Source organism: Convolutriloba macropyga, chromosome 11 (genome assembly GCF_964194025.1).
Source record: "Convolutriloba macropyga chromosome 11, txConMacr16.3, whole genome shotgun sequence".
Taxonomy (NCBI): Eukaryota; Metazoa; Xenacoelomorpha; order Acoela; family Convolutidae; genus Convolutriloba; species Convolutriloba macropyga.
Genome location: NC_134478.1, coordinates 10073780 through 10086188, shown reverse-complemented (window position 1 = coordinate 10086188; position 12409 = coordinate 10073780). Strand labels below are relative to the sequence as shown.

The 12409-nt window shown below is 35.2% G+C and overlaps 1 protein-coding gene across 1 annotated transcript in view; it reads right to left on the bottom strand.

The window, feature by feature from the left end:
* Positions 1–4121: 4121 nt before the first annotated feature.
* LOC142349878 (uncharacterized) overlaps positions 4122–12409 on the bottom strand; it is a 40700-nt gene continuing 32412 nt past the window's right edge. Inside the window, exons 4-5 of the mRNA XM_075401706.1 lie at positions 11327–11396; positions 4122–5685 (exon numbers count right to left, since the gene is read on the bottom strand). Coding sequence (XP_075257821.1) covers positions 4924–5685; positions 11327–11396 — 832 coding nt within the window. The 3' untranslated portion in view covers positions 4122–4923. The remainder of the gene's footprint in view (positions 5686–11326; positions 11397–12409) is intronic.

Here is a 12409-nt window from a genome sequence, read left to right as displayed (position 1 = left end):
AGGAGGGAAGGCTGCACTGAGTTTTTGGCTGCTTAACTTTATTCCTTTGCTTATTCCTTCATATCCTATTTTTATTTTAATCCTTCCTTACCAGTTCCCTATGTGTGCTATTTATATATATATATATATATATATATATATATATATATATATATATGCTTTCCTCTTTTTATTTTAATCCTTTCTTACCAGTTCCCTATGTGTGCTATTTATATATATATATATATATATATATATATATATATATATATGTGCTTTCCTCTCCACTTGTTAGTTATTTTTGTGACTGGGACGTCTTTACACTGTCTGGAGGGGAACAGCTTGGAGTGCAGCATCCGGCTAAGTGCTACTCATCATCCCTCATGTTCCGAACTACATCCATCGTTGCCGGATGGTGTACACGGCCCTTTTTTATATTTGTTAAAAGAGTTCAAAAGAGTTGTACCGGCAGCTTCACTTACTGCGCCGATTTTTTTTGTGACGGCTGGATTGTACTCAAATGAGGCGCTCAGATTCCTAATTAAAACCAAGAGGCACGGTGCTGCTTTCTCATTTGATAAGGTTGTTTTCCGACTTTTTAAATAATTTATCAGTGGCTCGAATTACTGTATGATTTTAACCTATTGAATCGTTCGCAAGGAGGTAACTTTGCATAGCAACAGTACATAAAAGTGCCATCATCAAGCGAAGTAAATTTAGACTACGGATTTTTCATTGGATTTTTCAAGAAGGCGATTTGATTGATTTTTTCAACTTAATCTTAAGAGTTAACTTTTGGAAAACATTTTTAACTTTGTTTCCCGTTTTGATCGAAGAAGTAACTAATTAATTCACTCTTAGTGGTGCTTATGGCAAATTTTGATGTACCACTCCTGCTCGAAATCTCTGTTTACATCTCCACATTTCGTCACACTTGATTGGCAACATTTGAAACTCTATTCGAGCTCCCAACCAACTATTTGGGTGATAAATCAAGCATTTAGTTACGGCTGGCTGTCCCAATTCATTAGGTGACACATCCTAATACTGAATAACTTGCTTCCGGTTGAGTTTTCAAAGTCAGCTTGATATCGGAGTGACATATTTTTTAAACTGACACCCATAAAATCAGTTGAACACGGAAGGCTCAAAAAACTTCAGCTTCAATGATTTCGTTACGTCATTTGTTTCTAGTTAACTTTTTTTAATGATGACAGGTTTAATTACAATTTGCCTGGTTATCAAAAATCGTTGTTCCGTTTTGTGTCGCAGTCGTTGTTTTCAAATGAAGACCTTTGCGAATCAAATGTTTGAATCTTGTCGTGGGAGTTGTTCTTTCATATAATTTCCTCTCTACGTCGTCAGCAGTTTTCCAAATAGGGCTATTTGGGCAATTTTTGTTCACATTTTGGAATTTATTCCCTAAAATTTCTTCAATTTTGCTAAAATATGTAAAAATTGTTAACAATAGTACTGTTGATTTATTTTTAAAGACAAAAAAGTATTGTTGACTAATTTGATTAAAATTATTTGGCTAACAATTTTGATAAATTTCTCAAAATTCAGCCTTTTTCATCGAAAATTGCCCGTAATAAGAATTCACTTTGATTATCTTTGCCGGAAGTACATACCCAAAAACAATTAACACAATCATTGTAAACTACAAAGAGAGCTATTCCTACTTCCATTTCATTTGAGGATATTCTGGAATTAAAATTTTTCCGTGTTTTTGCTAACTTTACTCTATGATTATCAAAAACGCAGCATTTGTTTTTAATCTTTTTAACTAACAAATTAGCTAGATCAAAACATTCGAAACAATCGAGTGTTCCTAATGGACGATCAACAATAGCAAGGCTGGTTTGTTCAAATTAAATATCAGTGTTGATAGTTCCAATTGACGTCATAAGAAGTTTCCAATTAAGGTATCTAGTTTTTTATTTGGAAAATTTTGGTCGTTTTGGCTTTTGAAAATGTTGGATTTTTGAATAAACAATGGTTTATTAGACTTTGCCACTATTTTTCTGTTAATTTGGTCATTTTGAAGCTTGGCTTCAACAAAGAACGAATGCTTCGTCTTCCTCTTCTTTCTGCTGATTTAATTTTTATTTTTTTGCGCGTTAGGTTATGGTGTTCTGGCTTTGACACTACTAGACTTCACAATTTTCTTTTTTTCTTTTTAGGCATTGGCCCATTTTTCGCTTTTTTCTCGTTTTGTCACACTATCACATAATTGAAAGTTCACATATTACAATTATTGCGTTCAAAATAAGACACAATTGAACATATAAAAATCTTTAAAGGCATGGATTATCGTTTTTAACGGCTTCGACACCCCTTTCTCGAAGAATTTAATTGTTTTTTTTATTTGCTTTTAACTGGTTTTGACTTTGTCTGTTTATTTGTATAAATTTTCTTGGATTTTGACAGTTCTCATTGGTTTTTATGGAGAAATAAATGGGCCCATTCTCTGATTTGAGTAGATAGCTGATGGCTGACATTTTTTTGCAAAATTAAACAAAAAACATATTTTTAAATTTGTTCTTTTTTGTCTGATTGTTAAGTAGTCGCCTTTAATACAGGTCAGATATGACATTTTTCACGTCAAGCGAATGTGCAAGTGTACAAAATCTAATGTTTTTAAAGATTTTGTTTTGAGTTTACTGGCTTCGACACAGGTGTTTTGCAAAAAAATTAACTAGTTTTTGAATTCTGCCTAAATTTGACGCACTCTTTGTAGACGTAAGACATATTTTCATTAATTACAGGTCTCAAGCGCTTCTTCTGGACAAATAATTGAACCTATTTAATTAATTCTTTTTTTAGCTAATGGCTTTCATGCCTTTGAAAATATTTGTTTTCGAAAAACACAAAAGTATTACTTAATTTTGCCCTTTTTTTCTTATTTTGTATACTTATTACCTATTCTCATTAAAAAGGGCTCGCATATCACATTATTGGTTTTCGAGGAAGGCTCAATTGAACTCTTTTTGAGAGGCAGACTATGCCTTTACGGCTTCTACAGGGTTTTCTAGCAGGTTTTAATTGAGTTTTTCTTTGTTCTCTCTGCTTGTTCTTTTTGTAACCGTATAAAAATTGAATGAAAACGTGTCTTATTGTCCTCCTAAAGAGACGTATGTGATCGGAAACATGTTGCATGTTTTCAATTGCTATCGAATGGTTTTCTTTACCTTGAAACTAATTGTTTATAAAAACTTATGCAAATATTTTCTATTTGCTGTTTTTTGTCTTTTTTGTTTAATTGTTACCAAGCTTGATTATGGAGTGGTTCCATATATTTCCTAGTGAGGTACAGGTTGTTTGGTTTAGTTTCAGTTTTATCTGACGCTATTTTGGCGTACCTAATATGCTTTGTTTTTTTTTGGACATGAAATTTTGGATGTAATTAATATTTGTTGTAATTGTTGTTTTTGTTGTTCGTCTTGACTTGACTTCTTAATAATGGCTGATCTAATCAATCTAATGCGGCATTTTTTACACATCTGAGCTATCTGCGTTGGAGGCGATCTTTTTGTTCATACACATTTTGCACATTTTTTTCTTTATTTGGTAGACCTTTATGCCAAAAATGCGGATGAGCGGGGTCGGAACTTTATGTGCGAACGCACATTGCCGAGCCTCCTTGTTTTCTCTAGTAACCTAATCTTGTTTGGCACTTTTTTCCACGAGTGTGTTTCAAGATCTACTGTCGTCATCACACTTTTTCACTATGTGGTTGAGTATATTTTGCGATGCTTAACGTCTTGTCAATTAGACCGAAGCAAAAGAAAGTCCAATTGGTTATTAATTGCAATACTAATTGTGGATTAAGAAGGCAATTTGAAGTTTCGCAACTACCAATTTTTCTACTCACCAGAAGAAGTAAGTCTCTGAATTAGGTCTCAAGTAAATACTCCTTAAATTTGAGAAATAAGGTTTTAGGCTACCTATCTTTTTTATGTTCAAAATTGTGAATATGGCTTTAGTTGTATCCCTGAAAACGACTGACAAAGTCGTGATTTTGCTTGTCCACGATCAACTTAACCATTTCAGGGGGGGGGGGGAGGGGAGGATAGGTTTAAATTCAAAGTGTAAAAGAAGTGTCTGTTCAACTCACTGTTCAACTATTTCTTGAAAGAGAATTAAGTGAATACTAAATTTTGCTCAAAAATAGTTACAGAATTTGATTTGCAATTGTATACTTAACAAAACTGTGATGCCCCAACTAAAGCGAGGCTGACATTGCGTGATTAAAGAATTCTAATTGTTACAGTTCAGTTTGCCTGGCTTTCTCCAAAATTGGCGCTAATCTAATTATGTTTCTTCAGAAAAATAGCTGATGAAGTTCTTTACAAAACTATCTCGCTTCTTTTTTTTCGGTGCAAATTTTTCCTGCAACTTTGAACTGTAAATCATCTTTTTTGATGTCCAATGTTGGGGTGAAGAAACCATTTAACCGTGATGATTTCGCCATTACTTCAATAACGACATCAGAACATCGAATCATTTTTCTTTTGTTCAAAATCTTCGTTTCTTGGCGTCTTTTCAAATATTCTTTTGATATGCTTTTGTTAAATTTTCGTTGGTCAATTTTTGTTTGGTTTTTGAAACGTTTGGCCTGAAAATGCGATTAGACACTTCAAAGGTAAACGGAAGAGCATTTGTTTGGTGTGTGTTTGGTAAGCGTTTAATTTGCTGCGCACGAAATAAGCAATTAAGCATCAAAGCAGAAACGAGGTTAAGTTATGCTTTCAAAAACTATGTACAATGTTAGAGCCAAATTTATATATTGCAATGCTAGCTTGCTCGTTTTCGAGGTATGTCTCGACCATCTAATTTTTCCATCATTTTCCCACCAACTTGCAATTTCCCCCGTTTTTCTTGACCCTGGTTCAAGAATTTTTCGCACCGATACTGTCATTATTTAACTTAAACTTCTATAACTTACGTTGTTTCGTATTTATCGTTTTTTAATGTAGATTGATTCGAAGTTTCTTCTTTTGAGCTTGGCGGAATTACATTATCGTCATTTGTAGCTTTTTCTTGACGTTCACAAGAATTATTTCGAGGCACTTGATCCGATGTTAAATGCGCAATGTCGCAGCTATTTCTGTTAGCCATTCTGGGGTTGTCAGAGGTCACTTTATCACCCTCTTTATCAGGTTTGTCAAGGCTGGATGTTAATCTGGTTTGAGGAAAGGTGTCGGATGTTCCTTGAACAGAAGCTCTTTGGTGTGGTAACGGTCTTCGTTTAGAGGCTAAAATTGGCGGTTTTGACGGAGCCTTCTGTGAGTCATCATCAATTAAAGCGTGGGCAGTTGATGATTTCTGAAAAGATTTTTGTTTTGTAGCTTGAGGCACTGAAGAATTTACCACGCCTGATGATGTTTCACTGTTATTAGGTAACACTTGCGCTGTATTATGTAATGCATCCGGTTGGCGGTGTGAGGTATTATGCAATGCTTCCGGTTTGTTACTGACATTGTTATGCAACATTTCAGTTTGGCGTGAATTAGATGTGGACAAATTGACGACTTCTTTCGCTAGTTTTTGTTGCTGTTGTTGCGAATGGTTTGCGATTATGATCAGTTGTTCCATATTTTTTTGAAGAGTTGAAATCATTCCCTCCATTCGATCTAATCTCTCCATGTCCGAAATTTCACGAGCTTTCATTTCTTCGTGGATTAAGTTAATCGTATCTTGAGTCTAAAACAAAGTTTGTGAGGGGTTCCATTTTCACGGTGGGGGGGGGGGGGTGGGTGAGGGGAGATGGGTTGGAGGTGGGGAGGGGGGGGGGGTTGGGTGTTGGGGGGTTGGAAATAACTAATAACTAATTCAATGGCAAGACTTATCTGAGTACCAATATATAGAAACTATGTATGATTTATCATTTAGGATCTTTTAGTTCAGATTAACTAGAGGAACGACCTTTTTGGTTCAAAATTATGTCGGCAAGGTTTCAAATTCTAAAAAAAAGTTTGAACAAATGGAGCTTTTTGATAACGGCGTGCGCGAAAACAAAGACCTGCATTTTTTCCAAGCTCTAAGTACTTCTGCTAAACGCAAAGGTTTACAGTTTTCTTCAATACTGAAACGAAGTTGTAAAATTGCTTAGTTGCAAAGATGAGAACAATGTTTTTTCCTGAAGAGTGAGCTTAAGTTTCGCGCGAAACAATCAGATACATGAATGCTTGTTCAGAGATATTTTCTAAAAAAAACAATTTTTACTTAAAGATTAAAAAATGGAAACATTTTGAACTTCTGCTAAATTTTATTGTGATAGTTTTGAGCAATCTTTATAGAGGTAATTGGCTGAGAGCGCAGTTTCGAAATATTCTCACTTCTTGCTTAAAATTGCAAAACCAAAACATAGACAGACTAGCGTCGGAACAAATGCTCTCGAATGACAGGCGGCACAATTTAATTCAGGGGCTTTAGCTTAGATAAAATTTTCCTTATATGTGCGAAAACATCGGACTCTGACATTATTCGAACCCCAGCCTCCTAAGTTCGATTCCACCACCACGACAGAAGCATTAACCACTCGACTATCAGGACCTTGGGTTCGACTCTCTAAAATTCGTTTTTTAAGAGCAAATTTTATTTCGGAGTAAGAGCAACTTAAATCAATCACTCAATGATCAAGAAGAAATGCGTGAAAAAGTCACTTGAGAAGTCAAAGATTAGTCAAAGAAAAGCGCAAAACGGTCAAGCGAACAATTTGCATAAAAACACACACGTTTACAATAAATGCTTCTCATTCGACAGCATTTAAACAATCACACCCAGATTTGTGCTAAACAAATATATTTTTAAATTAATGAATTCACATGGATAAATTGGTTGGATTTTGAACTATTTGGAAAAAATTTGCAAAAGAACTTTTCAAGCGGAAACTTTTTTTTGGAAAAACTGGTAATCGCAGTTTAAGGTTTCTATTAATTCGGATTATCTGGTGCTGTCATCAGATCGCCCTAAAAATTGGATCTAATTATTTTGGTGGAACCCAAGATCATCACCCTGAGCACAAGAAATTGTGAACCGACGTTTAAAGATGAAATAGTTTGAACGTTTTTTGAGATTATGACTCAAATTCATTCAAGAGCGGGCATATGATCCGTCTCAAACAATGCTGGCTATAAGTCAATCGTAGGAAAGAGTTGTATTAATATGCAAATCTAATGTTTACACTTTGAAATATTGTTTTTGATGTGTAATGTGAGCTATTAATACCTATGTTTGATAAAAAGTGCAATTTTTCGCTAGAAATTGGCGCCAGAAAAAAATATTTATCTGGGAAATTTTGGAGACAGAAAATAAATGACCTATCACTTCGAAATTGAATAAAGAATTTGGAAGTCTAACAAATCCGTGGCCGTGTAGTTTGACCCCATGAGAAAAAAGGACTCAAAAACAATTTTGGATGCTTTTGATTTAAGTTTTCTTTAAGGTGATGATAATTCCGCTGGTCAAGCAGTTACATATAACAATACAAACGACTGCAAGCTATACCAATACAAGCTGTTTTCAAAACAAAGGGCTTTCGAAACAACGGAATAAGCTCTTTACTAATCAAAGATTATTTTTATTATAGCTAATCCCGAAATTGGAGAGGATAAGATATAATAAACAATTTTAAATTTTGCTTTTTTTTTAAATTTTCAGAGCCATACTCAGTTGGCTTGATTGCTCAAAGCTGATCAATTTTTTTTCTCGAACTTCGCAAACTTCAATTTGTACTCACATTTTTTCAAAACAAAAAAGTCTTCTCTTTCTTAAAACTCGAAAATATAGAAGGTTTTAAAAATTTTGGGATGATAGGTGTTGCGAAATGCTCCTGCTGTTTTGTATACTCTGCGTATCAGCAAAGTGAAAATTAAATCTTGTGACTACAGGTCACTACGTTTTCACTACCTTTTAAGCACATTTAAAAGTGTAGAACGCATAAGAATAAACTCAATAGAAATTGTTATAACCAGATATTGTAAGTTAGAGAATTTAGGTCAAATTAGACAAGGTAATAAGGCGTTTGAAAAAAGCATTCTTTCGTAAAAGGTTATTGTATCGAAGGCGCCAGAGAGGGGAGTTGAGTGATATATCTTAAACAAACAAATTGATGAACAAAAGCATATTGAGCTGTCGATATATTTCTTTTACTTAGCAAAGTTGTGTCTGTTCATCAGGCCAAAGTCGAAATGAGTGATTTAAGTTTAGATGAAAACTAGAGAGCGGAGATTTGAAGTGAACTAGATACTTTGAACAGAATTGCAATTTCAATTTGAACCAAATTAAAGTGTGATTTCGGATTTACAAAATAATGGGCATCCCCAAACCTTGTACCCTCAACTCTGTAAGTTTTATTCGTCATTGGATTTTGAAATTTTGTCTGGAATCTCCTCTAATGATTGTCCGAATATAATAGGGATGTGCGGCCGGTTACACCTTTTCGCTCTGAGTTAGTTAAGTAGAGTTTTGTTGATTTAAAGTAAATAAAAAGGCAATTTATCAGTTTTCCAAATACCCTACCGGTAAAAAGTTGTCCGACCCCCCCCCCGGGATGGGAAGGAGTTTTTGGTTGATAACTGGTCGATGATGGGGAGGGACCCCTATTGGTCCTCTATTGCGGTTATAGTTTTCAAGCGAATCCAACCACCCAATGACCAGCTATTAACACCGGAAGTAGTGTGATATGATGGTTTTTAAGTATTTTACTGTGAAATATGAATGTTTGAGTCAGAAAAAAGGCGATTAATCAGTTGTAATGTCCTGCACGTTTGAATTAATGTTTTTGCATGATCTTGGGAAGGGTTTAGGATGTAAAATGGCGATTTTTGAGTATATTCGTTATTATCACAGGAATGCAGTTAGCACCTAAATTGAATTAGTATTTTTTTCGAAAAGTTGGAAGTCGGATTGACCTGAAATTTGGGGGATAGACTAATTTGGGTACGAGGAATCCGATTTTAATGTCAGATCTGACTCCGCACCATTCTGCACGGAACTAGCGCACGCCGGTGCTGCGGAACGTAAAATTTGAATTGCTCGTGGAGTATTGGTAGTAGCCTTATGATTTTTGGAGGGTTAGTGTAACTTTTAAAGGGCTTTCGATTGGTGATATTTTCAATCCGAGATTACGACCGTAAGTCGGTGCTTCGGGACGGCCCGAGTGCCGAAAACCGGAAGTTGGCCTTTTTGAGCGCCCGAATGACTTTGAAATGGTATTAATATGATAACCTGAGACAGTTAGTGACAAAAAATAACTATCCCGGTCAATTTTGCCCAACTCGGATTATCCGGGTTTCGGCACCCACAACTCGTTAAAAATTTTCAAATTGCAAACGACTCGCAACGGCTGATCCGTTGGTCATGAAAATTGGCAGGCAAGTTGGTGGCACCCTATAGTTAATAGAAATTTTTACCCGAAGACGTTTTGACCACTACTTCGCAAGTTATTAAGTTTGGAAATTTGGGATCAACCGGGAGGTAGATGAAAAGTGTGCACGGTCAATGCTCGTGTTCTAATAAGAGTTAGGTGATGAAATTTTGTGGGTAGGTGCAAATATGAGAGGACTTTTCATGACAGTAATTAGTTTTATTAACTTGACCCTTCATTTTGGACGAATGACCCCTGATTAACCTCTAGAGATCACACTTTTGGGTTTTTAGGAATATTAGACTTTTCGGCGGTTTCTAACTGAGGAAATGCATGAAACGGTTTCATGATTGGAAATAACAATTTCTCTTAGTTTTTGGGGTTGAGATTTGTTATTTATTCAACACCTGATTTTTGACAGGGATTGATTGCAGCTAATTAATTTTATAGTGGAAATAGAGGTATAAAAACTTTTCAGACCGAATTTCAATGTTTACTAAGCAATCACTGATTGAAATGTCAAGTGCATATATGAGATAAAGTGGAGTGGATTTGTTTACATAAGAGTCCAAAGGTCGTGTACTTAAGATAAGGAGAAAGTTGAACAATGGTTGGTAGCAATTGAATGACAGAGCATAATTTGATATTGGTTCTTTGCATAGCAAACAAAGCCCTCCTTCAGAATGTGACAGATTGCAAGTGTAAGTTGCAATTTTTACTTAAGAGATTAAGGTTTGTTTGCTTAAGATAAGAGCGTATTGGTTGAGTATAAATTGAAGTGACACAGAGAAATTTGGAGAGAGATCAGAGAGAGGGTCCAAACGATTTGCTGAGAAACAGCAGAAGTGGGACACAGAAGAGATTTTGACACAAGCGAGAGATAGTGGTTGGTTTAGTGGGACTAAACTTTAAAAGATAGTGTGAAAAGCAGGGAGATTGAGAGTTTAGTGAGACTGAACTCTAGAAGTTTGTAATTGCAAGACCAGTTGGGATACTGTGAGCGGTTTTTGATTTAGTTCATTTGGGAAGTGAAACACGGATATTGTTATTATTATTTTATTTACTATTATATATTGTCTGAGTTTGTCCTTTCCATTGATGTGCAAGTAATTGTCTTACATTTGTTATCCATATAACTAGAATTCATATTACTAGCCCCATTGTAAATTGACTTATTTCAAGGCAATCTAATTTGCAACAGCATACAAGAGTTGAAGATGGGAAACAGCAGAGTAACAAATTAACGCTTGCTTCACCAATTTAAAACCTTCGGTTATTTTATTTGATCGATCTTCTGGGCGACAGAGTCCCCTCACTGTTGAGCCTAGCAGAAATTCAGAAGACGACAAAAAGTGCGCGCCCGAGGCTTTTTCAGCTCTCAAATTTTGTGATGAGCGTTGACAAAAATCAGCACAAAAACCATTTGAAAATATGGACTAATTTCGCTGCTTAATTAAAGCTGAAACTTTGTCAATTAATTCATCACCATCAGCGTTTATTTTTGCGGGGGTTTTGGGCAGAAGTTACTTCGATTCTCATTCAGCGCTTTTCGCCGCAAAAATTTCAAGAACTTTCCATTTGCGCCTCCCTAATACGTTATGGTCCCCAGTTACAGAGCACGTGTCATTACATAGTAAACCTTTATATCAAATTATGTGATCTTTTCCGTTTGTGCCCCTTCCCCCCCGTACGTTATGCGCCCCTCAGTTACAGAGCACGTGCCATTACATAGTAAATCATTATGTAAAAATATTACACGTGCGTCAGGGGGTGCAAATAATATGCGCCCACTAAAGTGGGGGCACACACGGAAATGATTCAAAATATGGCACGTGCTTCTGGGGGCGCAAATAATATGCACCCACTAAGTTGGGGGGGGGGGGGGAGTTGAGGGGGGGGGGGGCTTGGACACAAACGGAAAAGATCCCAAGGTAGATTGTGTCTGTGAGTTTGAGATGAAAGTGGTGAGTTTACCTTAGCCATGTCTACCATCTGATTAGCTTGATCGAATAGTTTGCGCTGGTCTATCTTTGTTTTCCGAAGCCTAAAACAAACAACAAACAATTCACTCTTAACACGAATTTATTACTGCTTTTAGACATTACATGATGGAGAACCAGTTTAAATATCAAAGTATTTAATTGACCAACTATCGATAGAACAGTTAACATCGGTTCCCGGAAATGAATAACTGAATAATTTCTGTTAAATAACTGGTCAATGAAAAATTGATTTATAAATCATACAGTAATTCAACAAAAACTAAGTATTTATCAACATTATTGTTTCATAGTCTCGCGATTTTTATCAATTTGTTTAAAGAATAATTTTAGATCCCTATAGAAGAATAGGATAATTTTTTGCCCCTCCAATTATCGTAAATATACTATAATGGGGGAGGGGCTATCGATTTCGTAATTTTAGGTTGGGTTAGTTCCTTTTCTAACGCAACAAAAATGCATGCATGCATGCACAGTGCAAAACTTATTCTGTGACGTAAAACCCAATTTTCTGAAGATTACATGTGAACCAGATCGCCCCCAGCTAAACCCTTCTAAACAATTTATCTAATTCGTACACAATAACACACAAAACCTGTTTGGCAAAATGTGGTAAAAGTTTCTGTCAACAAAAGTTTGAACCCAATTTTGGAACCCAGGTTCTTCGAACCCACTTAAGTTACCGGAGGGTGTATAAACATTTATTGTGTGTTGGTGTTTCTGGGGTATGTTTTCTTAAGTCGAATCCATATTTGGAACGCAACATATAACAGCTGGAGGTTGAAAGGTACACGTATTAATGAAGAGAGGGAACACAACAAAAACGGTCTATTGAGTTCTTGCTCGTATAGTTTTTATATAGAACGCAAACCAATCTAAATAAATGCTAAATTGCGAGTTCTTCTAAAAGCTAATGCAATATATATATATATATATATATATATATATATATATAATATATATATTATATATATATATATATATATATATATATATATAATATATATATATATATATATATATATATATTATATATATATATATAATATATATATAT